At 53.0% G+C, this 13,424-nt stretch overlaps 2 protein-coding genes across 2 annotated transcripts; both read left to right on the forward strand.

Annotated features, from left to right (window-relative positions):
- The first annotated feature begins 1,645 nt into the window (after nt 1–1,645).
- On the forward strand, nt 1,646–7,760 carry LOC121858466 (translation initiation factor IF-2-like). Its single transcript, XM_042354912.1, has 9 exons — nt 1,646–1,816; nt 2,218–2,389; nt 2,910–3,048; nt 3,684–3,862; nt 4,430–4,568; nt 5,210–5,384; nt 5,964–6,119; nt 6,691–6,827; nt 7,499–7,760. Exons 1-9 carry the CDS (start codon nt 1,646–1,648, stop codon nt 7,758–7,760), a joined length of 1,530 nt encoding a protein of 509 aa, XP_042210846.1.
- A 456-nt stretch (nt 7,761–8,216) lies between these two features.
- Nucleotides 8,217–12,912, forward strand: LOC121858467 (basic salivary proline-rich protein 2-like). The gene is made up of 4 exons (XM_042354913.1): nt 8,217–8,328; nt 8,969–9,131; nt 9,749–10,005; nt 12,773–12,912. The coding sequence occupies exons 1-4, from the start codon at nt 8,217–8,219 to the stop codon at nt 12,910–12,912; spliced, it is 672 nt and encodes a 223-aa protein (XP_042210847.1).
- The last annotated feature ends 512 nt before the right edge of the window (nt 12,913–13,424 follow it).

Consider the following 13,424-nt stretch of genomic DNA (forward strand, 5'->3'; position numbering starts at 1 on the left):
GGGGGAGAAGAGAGGTTAATATTTACACTGTAGTGGACGTCTCCCCTACAACTGCTTACAACTGCGTAGCCACAGCCACCACCTGTTACCTCATTCCGACGTGCCGTCGCCTAGCAACCAAGCGAGAGCTGTCCCCAGATGGTACGGTTGCTTAACAACGAAACTACTCACCGGCAACTTTCTGGGTTTTCCCAACATGATTCATAGAGGACTGGCGGCTGCTGCTGGGTATATAAGCTCTGTCTCTCCATTGAGATTCATTCTGACCATACTTCTTGAACAAGCAACACCTCCTCCTCCGCCGCTGCCTGGCTGCCTTAGCTTCTCCTCGCCTGCCTGGCGGTCCTCGCTCCCGCCAGCGAGCATGGCGACCCACCAGCTGTCCTTCTCTGAGCTTCCTCACCAACCAACTCTCATTCTGCCCATCTTCCTGAACAAGCAACACCTCCTCCAGCACCTCCAGCACCAGACTGTCTATCATGTAACTTATATTATACAAGAAAACCACATTAGAGTTTCCTTCCATCCTGAGTGCTAGACAACATTAATATCTCGATACCCCTACAATGGTGACTCCCGGAGATAAGCACTCACACAGGATGGAGGACGGACGGATCTCTCTGCCGACTTTCAACCACAACGTCGAGGACTGGCTTGACCATGTGGAAGCAGCCCTCGCCGGCTCACGAGCGACCGACTGGCAAAAGTATTGCGCCCTGCTCTGTGCCTTGCCCACGGAAGTGGCCACGCGGGTCTCACAAACCCGGAGCCCTCTCAGGGACAACGGCGCTCTGAGGGGCCCTGCCAGGGGATGTGGAGTCCCAGGAGCCCTGGGAGGGTCGTTGGTGCCCCCAGGGGCCTTCCCAGGGGCGGTGGGGCTTTCAGGTGCCCTCCCAGATGCTGAAGCGCTACTAGTGGCCTTCCCAATGGAGGCAGCGCCCTCAGCGGACCTCTTTAGGTGTTGCTGGGACCCCAGGGCTTGCCAGGGTCTTCTGTCTTGTTACGTGCGTTTGTATATATATGTTATGTTTCTTATCATTAGGTTTTGTTTTGTTTGGGGTTATATTATATTAGTCATTTTCATTGTTCCCTTCACTTACTAGAATATTCTTTTGTTCTCTTCCAGATGCCATATTACCCTTGGTCAGTTATATGAACAATAAAACCTAAAAAAAGGTCGACTCTAGTCTTCTTTCACCACAGGGGACTAAAATATAAATACATCAAATAACAGCCAATAGGAGAACAGAGCAGTCAGTCAGCACAACACCCCAATTTATGTTTTCCTGTTGGATATTTATTCTCCTTTACATTGTTCATAATTCGATGATACTGGAAATGCCATGGGCGGTTTATTTATTTAACGTCATATCTCCCATTGTTCTAAGTATTGCAAAAACAACTGACCCCAGATGCCCTCCGGGGGCAACGTTCCCATGGGCCCTCCCATTTGCCCTACCAGGTGCGGCGCCCTAAGGGGCCCTCGCAGGAACGTCGGCGCACCCAGTGGCCGTCCCAGGGGCGGCGACGCCCCCAAGGACCCTCCCTAGGGTAGGTGCGGCTACCCGGAGCCCTCTCAGGAGCAGTAACGCCCCCAGGGGCCCTACCAGGGGTTGTAGCAGCCCCAGGGTGTCTTCCAGGGGTTATGGCGCCCCCAGGGCCATCTCAGAAGCGGCGGCGTTCCTCGGGGCCCTCCCAAAGGTGGCGGAGGGTCTCTAACAGGTATTTTGCCCCCGCCCCCCCCGCCTCTTCCAGGACTGTGGCGCCCCAGGCCCTCCCAAGGCTGTCGGCGTCTCAGGGCTCTCCCATGGATATGGTATTTCCCAGGGGCCTCCCAGGGCGGGGGCTACACCACGGGGCCTACTAGAGACGTCCCCTCGCAGGATCCCTATAGTTTGCTTGGTTGTGGTGTCGTACATATTGCATACGTCCACCAATCCCTAACTTAACTGTGATTGGTGGACTAAAATGTAACTACACCAAATAACAGCCAATAGGAGAACAGAGCAGTCAGTCAGCACAACACCCCAATTTATGTTTTCCTGTTGGATATTTATTCTCCTTTACATTGTTTATTATGCGATGATACTGGAAATTCGATGGGCGGTGTATTTATATAACGTCATATCTCCCATTTTTCTAAATTGTGCAAAAACAACTGAACCCAGGGGCCGTACAGGGCAGCGCTCCCTGGGGGCCTCCCATTTGCCCTGACAGGTGCGGCGCTTCCAGGGGCATTCCCAGGGGCAATGGCGCACCCAGTGCCCCCGGAGCCCTCTCAGGGACAACGGCGCTCTGAGGGGCCCTGCCAGGGGATGTGGAGTCCCAGGAGCCCTGGGAGGGTCGTTGGTGCCCCCAGGGGCCTTCCCAGGGGCGGTGGGGCTTTCAGGTGCCCTCCCAGATGCTGAAGCACAGTGTCTTCAATGGAGGCAGCGATTCTCAGGGACCTCTTTAGGTGTTGCTGGGACCCCAGGGCTTGCCAGGGTCTTCTGTCTTGTTACGTGCGTTTGTATATATATGTTATGTTTCTTATCATTGGGTTTTGTTTTGTTTGGGGATATATTATATTAGTCATTTTCATTGTTCCCTTCACTTACTAGAATATTCTTTTGTTCTCTTCCAGATGCCATACTACCCTTGGTCAGTTATATGAACAATAAAACCCAAAAAAAGGTCGACTCTAGTCTTCTTTCACCACAGGGGACTAAAATATAAATACACCAAATAACAGCCAATAGGAGAACAGAGCAGTCAGTCAGCACAACACCCCAATTTATGTTTTCCTGTTGGATATTTATTCTCCTTTACATTGTTCATAATTCGATGATACTGGAAATGCCATGGGCGGTTTATTTATTTAACGTCATATCTCCCATTGGTCTAGGTATTGCAAAATTAACTGCCCCCAGATGCCCTCCGGGGGCAACGCTCCCATGGGCCCTCCCATTTGCCCTACCAGGTGCGGCGCCCTAAGGGGCCCTCGCAGGAACGTCGGCGCACCCAGTGGCCGTCCCAGGGGCGGCGACGCCCCCAAGGACCCTCCCTAGGGTAGGTGCGGCTACCCGGAGCCCTCTCAGGAGCAGTAACGCCCCCAGGGGCCCTACCAGGGGCTGTAGCAGCCCAGGGTACCTTCCAGGGTTATGGAGTGGCCCCCAGGGCCATCTCAGAAGCGGCGGGTTCCTCGGGGCCTCCCAAAGGGGTGGCGGAGGGTCTCTAACAGGCAGCTTGCCCCCCCCCCAGGGCCTCTTCCAGGGGCTGTGGCGCCCCCAGGGCCCTCCCAAGGTTGTCGGCGCCCTTAGGGGCCCTCCCATGGATAGCGGTACTCCCAGGGGCCCTCCCAGGGGCGGGGGCGACACCACGGGGCCTACTAGAGACGTCCCCTCGCAGGATCCCTATAGTTTGCTTGGTTGTGGTGTCGTACATATTGCATACGTCCACCAATCCCTTACTTAACTGTGATTGGTGGACTAAAATGTAACTACACCAAATAGCAGCCAATAGGAGAACAGAGCAGTCAGTCAGCACAACACCCCAATTTATGTTTTCCTGTTGGATATTTATTCTCCTTTACATTGTTTATTATGCGATGATACTGGAAATTCGATGGGCGGTGTATTTATATAACGTCATACCTCCCATTTTTCTAAATTGTGCAAAAACAACTGAACCCAGGGGCCGTACAGGGCAGCGCTCCCTGGGGGCCTCCCATTTGCCCTGACAGGTGCGGCGCTTCCAGGGGCATTCCCAGGGGCAACGGCGCACCCAGTGCCAGTAGCGCCCCCGGAGCCCTCTCAGGGACAACGGCGCTCTGAGGGGCCATGCCAGGGGATGTGGAGTCCCAGGAGCCCTGGGAGGGTCGTTGGTGCCCCCAGGGGCCTTCCCAGGGGCGGTGGGGCTTTCAGGTGCCCTCCCAGATGCTGAAGCGCTACTAGTGGCCTTCCCAATGGAGGCAGCACCCTCAGGGGACCTCTTTAGGTGTTGCTGGGACCCCAGGGCTTGCCAGGGTCTTCTGTCTTGTTACGTGCGTTTGTATATATATGTTATGTTTCTTATCATTGGGTTTTGTTTTGTTTGGGGTTATATTATATTAGTCATTTTCATTGTTCCCTTCACTTACTAGAATATTCTTTTATTCTCTTCCAGATGCCATACTACCCTTGGTCAGTTATATGAACAATAAAACCTAAAAAAAGGTCGACTCTAGTCTTCTTTCACCACAGGGGACTAAAATATAAATACATCAAATAACAGCTAATAGGAGAACAGAGCAGTCAGTCAGCACAACACCCCAATTTATGTTTTCCTGTTGGATATTTATTCTCCTTTACATTGTTCATAATTCGATAATACTGGAAATGCCATGGGCGGTTTATTTATTTAACGTCATATCTCCCATTGTTCTAAGTATTGCAAAAACAACTGCCCCCAGATGCCCTCCGGGGGCAACGTTCCCATGGGCCCTCCCATTTGCCCTACCAGGTGCGGCGCCCTAAGGGGCCCTCGCAGGAACGTCGGCGCACCCAGTGGCCGTCCCAGGGGCGGCGACGCCCCCAAGGACCCTCCCTAGGGTAGGTGCGGCTACCCGGAGCCCTCTCAGGAGCAGTAACGCCCCCAGGGGCCCTACCAGGGGTTGTAGCAGCCCCAGGGTGTCTTCCAGGGGTTATGGCGCCCCCAGGGCCATCTCAGAAGCGGCGGCGTTCCTCGGGGCCCTCCCAAAGGTGGCGGAGGGTCTCTAACAGGTATTTTGCCCCCGCCCCCCCCCAGGGCCTCTTCCAGGGGCTGTGGCGCCCCCAGGGCCCTCCCAAGGTTGTCGGCGCCCCCAGGGGCCCTCCCATGGATAGCGGTACTCCCAGGGGCCCTCCCAGGGGCGGGGGCGACACCACGGGGCCTACTAGAGACGTCCCCTCGCAGGATCCCTATAGTTTGCTTGGTTGTGGTGTCGTACATGTTGCATACGTCCACCAATCCCTTACTTAACTGTGATTGGTGGACTAAAATGTAACTACACCAAATAACAGCCAATAGGAGAACAGAGCAGTCAGTCAGCACAACACCCCAATTTATGTTTTCCTGTTGGATATTTATTCTCCTTTACATTGTTTATTATGCGATGATACTGGAAATTCGATGGGCGGTGTGTATTTATATAACGTCATATCTCCCATTTTTCTAAATTGTGCAAAAACAACTGAACCCAGGGGCCGTACAGGGCAGCGCTCCCTGGGGGCCTCCCATTTGCCCTGACAGGTGCGGCGCTTCCAGGGGCATACCCAGGGGCAACGGCGCACCCAGTGCCAGTAGCGCCCCCGGAGCCCTCTCAGGGACAACGGCGCTCTGAGGGGCCCTGCCAGGGGATGTGGAGTCCCAGGAGCCCTGGGAGGGTCGTTGGTGCCCCCAGGGGCCTTCCCAGGGGCGGTGGGGCTTTCAGGTGCCCTCCCAGATGCTGAAGCGCTACTAGTGGCCTTCCCAATGGAGGCAGCGCCCTCAGGGGACCTCTTTAGGTGTTGCTGGGACCCCAGGGCTTGCCAGGGTCTTCTGTCTTGTTACGTGCGTTTGTATATATATGTTATGTTTCTTATCATTGGGTTTTGTTTTGTTTGGGGATATATTATATTAGTCATTTTCATTGTTCCCTTCACTTACTAGAATATTCTTTTGTTCTCTTCCAGATGCCATACTTCCTTTGGTCAGTTATATGAACAATAAAACCTAAAAAAAAGTTGTCGTGACTTCTAGTCTTCTTTTCACCACAGGGGACTAAATATAAATACATCAAATAACAGCCAATAGGAGAATAGAGCAGCCAGTCAGCACAACACCCCAATTTATGCTTTTCCTGTTGGATATTTATTCTCTCTTTACATTGTTCATAATTCGATGATACTGGAAATGCCATGGGCGGTTTATTTATTTAACGCTATATCTCCCATTGGTCTAAGTGGACAAAATTAACTGCTCCCCAGATATCAGGCAACGCTCCCATGGGCCTCCCATTTGCCCTACCAGGTGCGGCGCCCTATGCCCTCGCAGAACGTCGGCGCACCCAGAGCCCTCTCAGGGACAACGGCGCTCTGAGGGGCCCTGCCAGGGATGTGGAGTCCCAGGAGCCCTGGGAGGTCGTTGGTGCTCCCCCCCAGGGCCTTCCCAGGGGCGGTGGGGCTTTGTGCCCTCCCAGGATGCTGAAGCGCTACTATGGCCTTCCCAATGGAGCAGCGCCCTCAGGGGACCCCTCTTTAGGTGTTGCTGGGACCCCAGGGCTTGCCAGGTCTTCTGTCTTGTTACGGCGTTTACATATATATGTTATGTTTCTTATCATTGGGTTTTTGCTTTTGTTTGGGTTATATTATATTAGTCATTTTCATTGTTCCTTCACTCTTACTAGAATATTCTTTTTTATTCTCTTCAGATGCCATATACTACCCTTGGTCAACAGTTATATGAACATGAAACCTAAAAAAGTCGACTTGCAGTCTTTTCACCACAGGGGACTAAAATATAACACATCAAATAACAGCCATTAGAGAACAGAGTAGTCAGTCAGCACAACACCCCAATTTATGTTTTCCTGTTGATATTTATTCTCCTTTTACATTGTTCATAATTCGATGATACTGGAAATGCCATGGGCGGTTTATTTATTTAACGTCACATCTCCCATTGTTCTAAGTATTGCAAAACAACTGCCCCCAGACAGACTTCTCCGGGGGCAACGCCCCATGGGCCCTCCCATTTGCCCTACTAGTGCGGCGCCCCAAGGGCCCTGCAGGAACGTCGGCGCAGTGGCCGTCCCAGGGGCAGCTGGATGCCCCCCCAAGGACCCTCCCTAGGTAGGTGCGGCTACCCGGAGCCCCCCTCTCTCAGGAGCAGTAACGCCCCCAAGGGCCCCACCAGGGGTTGTAGCAGCCCCAGGTGCCTCCAGGTTATGAGGCCCCCAGGGCCATCCAGAAGCGGCGGCGTTCCTCGGGGTCTCCCCAAAGGTGGCGGAGGGTCTCCCTAACAGGTATTTTGCCCCCTGCCCCCCCCACCCCAGGGCCTCCTTCCAGGACTGTGGCGCTCTAGAGGGCCCTCCCCAAGGTTGTTTATGCTCCCAGGCCCCTCCCATGGATAGCGGCATTCCCCAGGCCCTCCCAGGGCGGGGGCGACACACGGGGTTTACTAGAGACGTCTCGCAGGATCCCTATAGTTTCTTGGCTGTGGTGTCGTACATATTGCATACGTCCACCAATCCCTTACTTAACTGTGATTGTGGACTAAAATGTAACTACACCAAATAACAGCCATTAGAGAATAGAGCAGTCAGTCAGCACAACACCCAATTTATGTTTTCCTGGATATTTATTCTCCTTTACATTGTTTATTATGCGATGATACTGGAAATTCGATGGGCGGTGTATTTATATAACGTCACATTCTCCCATTTTTCTAAATTGTGCAAAAACAACTGAACCCAGGCCACAGGGCAGCGCTCCCCTGGGGGGCCTCCCATTTGCCCTGACAGGTGCGGTGCCCAGGGGCAGCCCCAGGGGCAACGGCGCACCCAGGTGCCAGTAGCGCCCCCGGGAGCCCTCCCCAGGGACAACGGCGCTCTGAGGCCCCGCACAGGGGATGTGGAGTCCCAGGAGCCCTGGAGGGTCGTTGGTGGCCCCCAGGGGCCTTCCCCAGGGGCGGTGGTGGGGCTTTCAGGTGCCCTCCCAAATGCTGAAGGCTACTTGTGGCCTTCCGACGGAGGCAAAGACCTCAGGGACCCTTTTAGGTGTTAAGTAACCCCAGGGCTTGCCAGGACTTTCTGTCTTGTTACGTGCGTTTGTATATATATGTTATGTTTCTATCATTAAGTTTTTGTTTGTTTCTGGGGATATATTATATTAAGTCATTTTCATTGTTCCTTCACTTACTAGAATATTTTTTGTTCTCTGATGCCATACTATCTCTGGTCAGTTATATGAACAAAACCTAAAAAGGTCGACTCTAGTCTTTTCACCACAGGGGACTAAAATATAAAATACATCAAATAACAGCCAATAGGAGAACAGAGCAGTCAGTCAGCACAACACCTCTTAATTTAAGTGCTTTTCCTGTTGATATTTATTCTCTTTACATTGTTCATAATTCCGATGATACGGAAATGCCATGGGCGGTTTATTTATTTAACGTCATATCTCCCATTGTCTACATTGCAAAACAACTGCCCTAGATACCTCCGGGGGCAACGCCCCATGGGCCCCATTTGCCCTACCAGGTGCGGCGCCCCAAGGCCCTCGCAGGAACGTGTCGGCGCACCCAGAAAAGCGTCCCAGGGGCAGCGGCGCCCCCAAGGACCCTCCCTAGGTAGGTGCGGCTACCCGGAGCCCTCTCAGGAGCAGTAACGGCACCCCCAGGGGCCCCACTAGGGGTTGTAGCAGCCCCAGGGTGTCTTCCAGGGGTTATGGCGCCCCAGGGCCATCTCTGGTAGAAGCGGTGGCGGCAACCTCGGGGCCCTCCCCCAAAGTGGTGGAGGGTCTCTAACAGGTATTTTGCCCCCTGCCCCCCCCCCAGGGCCTCTTCCAGGGCTGTGGTTCCCCAGGCCCTCCTGTTGTCGGTGCCACTCCCCAGGGCCCTCCCATGGATAGCGGTACTCCCAGGGCCCTCCCAGTGGGGCGACACCACGGCCTACTAGAGACGTCCCTCGCAGGGATCCCTATAGTTTGTTTGGTTGTGGTGTCGCACATATTGCATACGCCCATCAATCTCTCTTTACTTAACTGTGATTGGTATCTAAAATGTAACTACACCAACAACAGCCAATAGGAGAACAGAGCAGCCAGTCAGCACAACACCCCAATTTATGTTTTCCTGTTGGATATTTATTCTCCTTTACATTGTTTATTATGCGATGATACTGGAAATTGATGGGCGGTGTATTTATATAACGTCATATTCCCATTTTTTCTAAATTCAGCAAAACAACTGAAACCTTAGGGCCGTACAGGGCAGCGCTCCCTGGGGGCCTCCCATTTGCCCCTGACAGTGCGCTTCCAGGGCATTCCCCAGCAGGGCACCCAGGCACCCAGTGCCCTGAGCCTTCTCAGGGACAACGGCGCTCTGAGGGCCCTGCCACAGGGGATGAGTCCCAGGAGCCCTGAGGGTCGTTGGTGCCCCAGGGCCTTCCCAGGGGCGGTGGGGCTTCAGGTGCCCTCCCAGATGCTGAAGCGCTACTAGTGGCCTTCCCCAATGGAGGCAGCAGGCCTCAGGGACCTCTTTTTTAGGTGTTGCTGGGACCCTACAGGGCTTGCTAGGTCTTCTGTCTTGTTACGTGCGCTTGTATATATATGTTATGTTTTATCATTGGGTTTTGTTTTGTTTGGGGTTATATTATATTAGCCATTTTCATTGTTCCTCCTAATTTTACTAGAATATTTCTTTTTGTTCTCTTCCAGATGCCATACTTCCCTTGGTCAGTTATATGAACAATAAAACCTAAAAAAAGGTCGACTCTAGTCTTCTTTCACCACAGGACTAAAATATAAATACATCAAATAACAGCCAATAGGAGAACAGAGCAGCCAGTCAGCACAACACCTCAATTTATGTTTTCCTGTTGGATATTTATTCTCCTTACATTTGTTCATACTCCGATGATACTGAAATGCCAAGGGCGGCTTATTTATTTAACGCCATATCTCCCATTGTTCTAAGTATTGTAAAAACAACTGCCCCCAGATTGATTCTTGGGCAACGTTCCCATGCAATCTCCCATTTGCCCTACCAGGTGCGGCACCCTAAGGGGCTCCCTCGCAGGAACGTCGGCGCACCCAGTGGCCGTCCCAGGGCGGCGACGCCCCCAAGGACCTCCCCTTAGGGGTAGGTGCGGCTACCTGAGCCCTCTCAGGAGCAGTAACGCCCCCAGGCCCAACCAGGGCTGTGGCAGCCCCAGGGTGTCTTCCAGGGGTTGGCGCCCCCAGGGCCATCTCTGCAGCGGGCAGGTTCTCGGGGCCCTCCCTAAAGGTGGCGGAGGGTCTCTAACAGGTATTTTGCCCCTGCCCCCCCCAGGGCCTCTTCCAGGGCTGGGGAGGCCCCAGGCCCTCCCCAGGGTTGTCGGCGTTCTAGGGGCCCCTCCCATGGATAAGCAGGCTCCCAGGGCCTCCCAGGGCGGGGGCGACACCACGGGCCTACTAGAGACGCCCCTCGCGAGGATCCCTTATAGTTTGCTTTGGTTGTGTGTCGCATATTGCATTAATGTGCCCACCAATCCCTTACTTAACTGTGATTGGGTGGACTAAATGTAACTACACCAAATAACAGCCAATAGGAGAACAGAGCAGTCAGTCAGCACAACAATCTCAATTTATGTTTTCCCTGTTGGATATTTATTCTCCTTTTTACATTGTTTATTATGCGATGATACTGGAAATTGATGGCGGTATTTATATAACGTCACATTTCCATTTTCTAAATTGTGCAAAACAACTGAACCCAGGGGTTGCACAGGGCAGCGTTCCCTGGGGCCTCCCCATTTGCCCCTGACAGGTGCGGCGCTTCCAGGGCATTCCCAGGGGCAACGGCACCCAGAAGTGCCAGTAGTGCCCCTGAGCCCCTCTCTCAGGGACAACGGCGCTCTGAGGCCCTGCCAGGGATGTGGAGTCCCAGGAGCCCTGGGAGTGGTCGTTAAGATTCTAGGCCTTCCCTCCCCAGGGGCGGTGGGGCTTTCAGGTGCTCCTCCTCCCAGATGCTGAAGCGCTACTAGTGGCTTCCTCCCAATGGAGGCAGCGCACTTCAGGGGACCTCTTTTTAGGTGTTGCTGGGACCCCAGGGCTTGCCAGGGTCTTCTCTGTCTGTTACGTGCGTTTGTATATATATGTTATGTTTCTCTATCATTGGGTTTTGTTTTTGCTTTGGGGATATATTATATTAGTCATTTTATTGTTCCCTTCACTCTCTACGCTAGAATATTCCTTTGTTCTCTTCTCAGATGCCATATCATCTTGGTCAGTTATATGAACAATAAAACTCTAAAAAAGGTCGACTCTAGTCTTCTTTCACCACAGGGACTAGTATTATAAATACACCAAATAAAAGCCAATAGAAGAACAGAGTAGCCAGTCAGCACAACACTTCAATTTATGTTTTTCCTGTTGGATATTTATTCTCCTTTTTACATTGTCTATAATTCGATGATACTGAAATGCCATGGGCGGTTTATTTATTTAACGTCATATTCCCATTGGTCTAAGTATTGCAAAAACAACTGCCCCCAGACAGACCTCTCCGGGGGCAACGCCCCATGGGCCCTCCCATTTGCTCCTACCAGGTGCGGCGCGCCCTAAGGGGCCCGCAGGAAGTCGGCGCACCCAGTGGCCATCCCAGGGCAGCGACGCCCTGCTGACCCCTCCTCCCTAGGTAGGTGCGGCTACCCGGAGCCCCTCTCAGGAGCAGTAGTAACGATTTCAGGGGCCCCACTAGGGGTTGTAGCAGCCCCAGGGTGTCTTCCAGGGGTTATGGCGCCCCCAGGCCATCTCAGCGGCAGCGTTCCTCGCTGGGGCCTCCCCCAAAGGTGGTGGAGGGTCTCTAACAGGTATTTTGCCCCCCCAAGGCTCTTCCAGGGGTCAGGCGCCCCCAGGGCCCTCCCTCCCAGCAGTTGTCGGCACCCCCCAGGGCCCTCCTGCATGGATAGCGGTGGCTCCCAGGGCCCCTCCCAGGGCGGGGGCGACACCACGGGGCCTACTAGAGATGTCCCTCGCAGGATCCCTATAGTTTGTGCTTGGTTGTGGTGTCGTGACATATTGCATACGCCCACCAATCCTTACTTAACTGTGATTGGTGGACTAAAATGTAACTACACCAAATAACAGCCAATAGGAGAACAGGAGCAGTCAGTCAGCACAACAATCAATTTATGTTTTCCTGTTGATATTTATTCTCCTTACATTGTTTATTGCGTGATGATACTGGAAATTCGATGGCGGTGTAATTATAACGTCATATCTCCCATTTTTCTAAATTGTGCAAAACAACTGAACCCAGGGGTCAGATAGGGCAGCGCTCCTGGGGCCTCCCATTTGCCCTGGACAGGTGCGGCGCTTCCAGGGCATTCCTAGGGCAACGGCGCACCCAGGCACAGTAGCGCCCCCTGAGCCCTCTCAGGGACAACGGCGCTCTGAGGGGCCGTGCCATAGGATGTGGAGTCCCAGGAGCCCTGGGAGGTCGTTGGTGCCCCCAGGGGCCTTCCCAGGGCGGTGGGGCTTTCTGTAAGTGCCTCCCCAGGATGCTGAAGCGCTACTAGTGGCCTTCCCAATGGAGTGCAGCATTCCCCAGGGACCTCTTTAGGTGTTGCTGTTGGGACCCCAGGGCTTGCCAGGGTCTTCTGTCTTGTTAATGCAGTGTTTGTATATATATGTTATGCTTCTTATCAGCTGGGTTTTGTTTTGTTTGGGGTTATATTATATTAGTCATTTCATTGTTCCCTTCACTTTCATTAGAATTGTCTTCTTTTATTCCTTCTTCCAGATTAGTACTACCCTTGGTCAGTTATATGAACAATAAAAACCTAAAAAAGGTCGACTTCTAGTCTTTCACCACAGGGGACTAAATATAAATACATCAATTAACAGCCAATAGGAGAACAGAGCAGTCAGTCAGCACAACACCCCCCAATTTATGTTTCTTCTTCCTGTTGATATTTATTCTCCTTTTTACATTGTTCATAATTCGATGATACTCGGAAATGCCATGGGCGGTTTATTTATTTTAACGCCACATTCCCATTGTCTAAGTATTGTAAAAACACTGCCCCCAGATGATTCTCCGGGGCAACGCCCCATGGGCCCTCCCGTATTTGTCTTCTACCAGGTGTGGCGCCCCAAGGGGCTCCTCGGTGAACGTCGGCGCACTCCAGTGGCCGTCCCAGGGCAGCGTTTCCCCAAGGACCCTCCCTAGGGTAGGTGCGCTACCGAGCCCTCTCAGAGCAGTAACGGCCACCCCCAGGGGCCCTACTAGGGGTTGTGTGTAGCAGCCCCAGGTGTCTTCCCAGGGGTTATGGCGCCCCCAGGGCCATCTGAGAGTGGCGGATGTTCCTCGGGGCCCTCCCAAAGGTGGTGGAGGGTCTCTCACAGGTATTTTGCCCCCTGCCCCCCCCAGGGCCTCTTCCAGGGGCTGGGGAGTTCCCAGGGCCCTCCTGTTGTTAATGAAACTCAGGCCCTCCCATGGATAGCGCGGTACTCCAGGGCCCCAGGGGCGGGGGGCGACACCACGGGGGCCTACTAGAGACGTCCCTCGCAGGATCCCTATAGTTTGCTTGGTTGTGGTGTCGATATATTGCATAATGGCCCACCAACTTTCTTACTTAACTGTGATTGGTGGACTAAAATGTAACTACACCAAATAACAGCCAATAGGAGAACAGAGCAGTCAGTCAGCACAACACCCCTAATTTATGTTTTCCTGTTGAT

This window comes from Homarus americanus, unplaced genomic scaffold (assembly GCF_018991925.1).
Source record: "Homarus americanus isolate GMGI-L3 unplaced genomic scaffold, GMGI_Hamer_2.0 scaffold57980, whole genome shotgun sequence".
In the NCBI taxonomy this organism is placed as follows: domain Eukaryota; kingdom Metazoa; phylum Arthropoda; class Malacostraca; order Decapoda; family Nephropidae; genus Homarus; species Homarus americanus.

Bases quoted from the DNA above. Each gene is read 5' to 3' on its own strand.
- LOC121858466 (XM_042354912.1), top strand. From the start codon at position 1,646: ATGGCGCCCCCAGGGCCATCTCAGAAGCGGCGGCGTTCCTCGGGGCCC. The intron at 1,817-2,217 runs GTATTTCCCAGG...TTGCCCTGACAG, and splicing joins AGGGCTCTCCCATGGATATG to GTGCGGCGCTTCCAGGGGCA. The intron at 6,828-7,498 runs GTAGGTGCGGCT...TTGCCCTGACAG, and splicing joins CCCCCAAGGACCCTCCCTAG to GTGCGGTGCCCAGGGGCAGC.
- LOC121858467 (XM_042354913.1), top strand. From the start codon at position 8,217: ATGGGCCCCATTTGCCCTACCAGGTGCGGCGCCCCAAGGCCCTCGCAG. The intron at 8,329-8,968 runs GTAGGTGCGGCT...AGGGCCGTACAG, and splicing joins CCCCCAAGGACCCTCCCTAG to GGCAGCGCTCCCTGGGGGCC. The intron at 10,006-12,772 runs GTATTTTGCCCC...CACTGCCCCCAG, and splicing joins TGGCGGAGGGTCTCTAACAG to ATGATTCTCCGGGGCAACGC.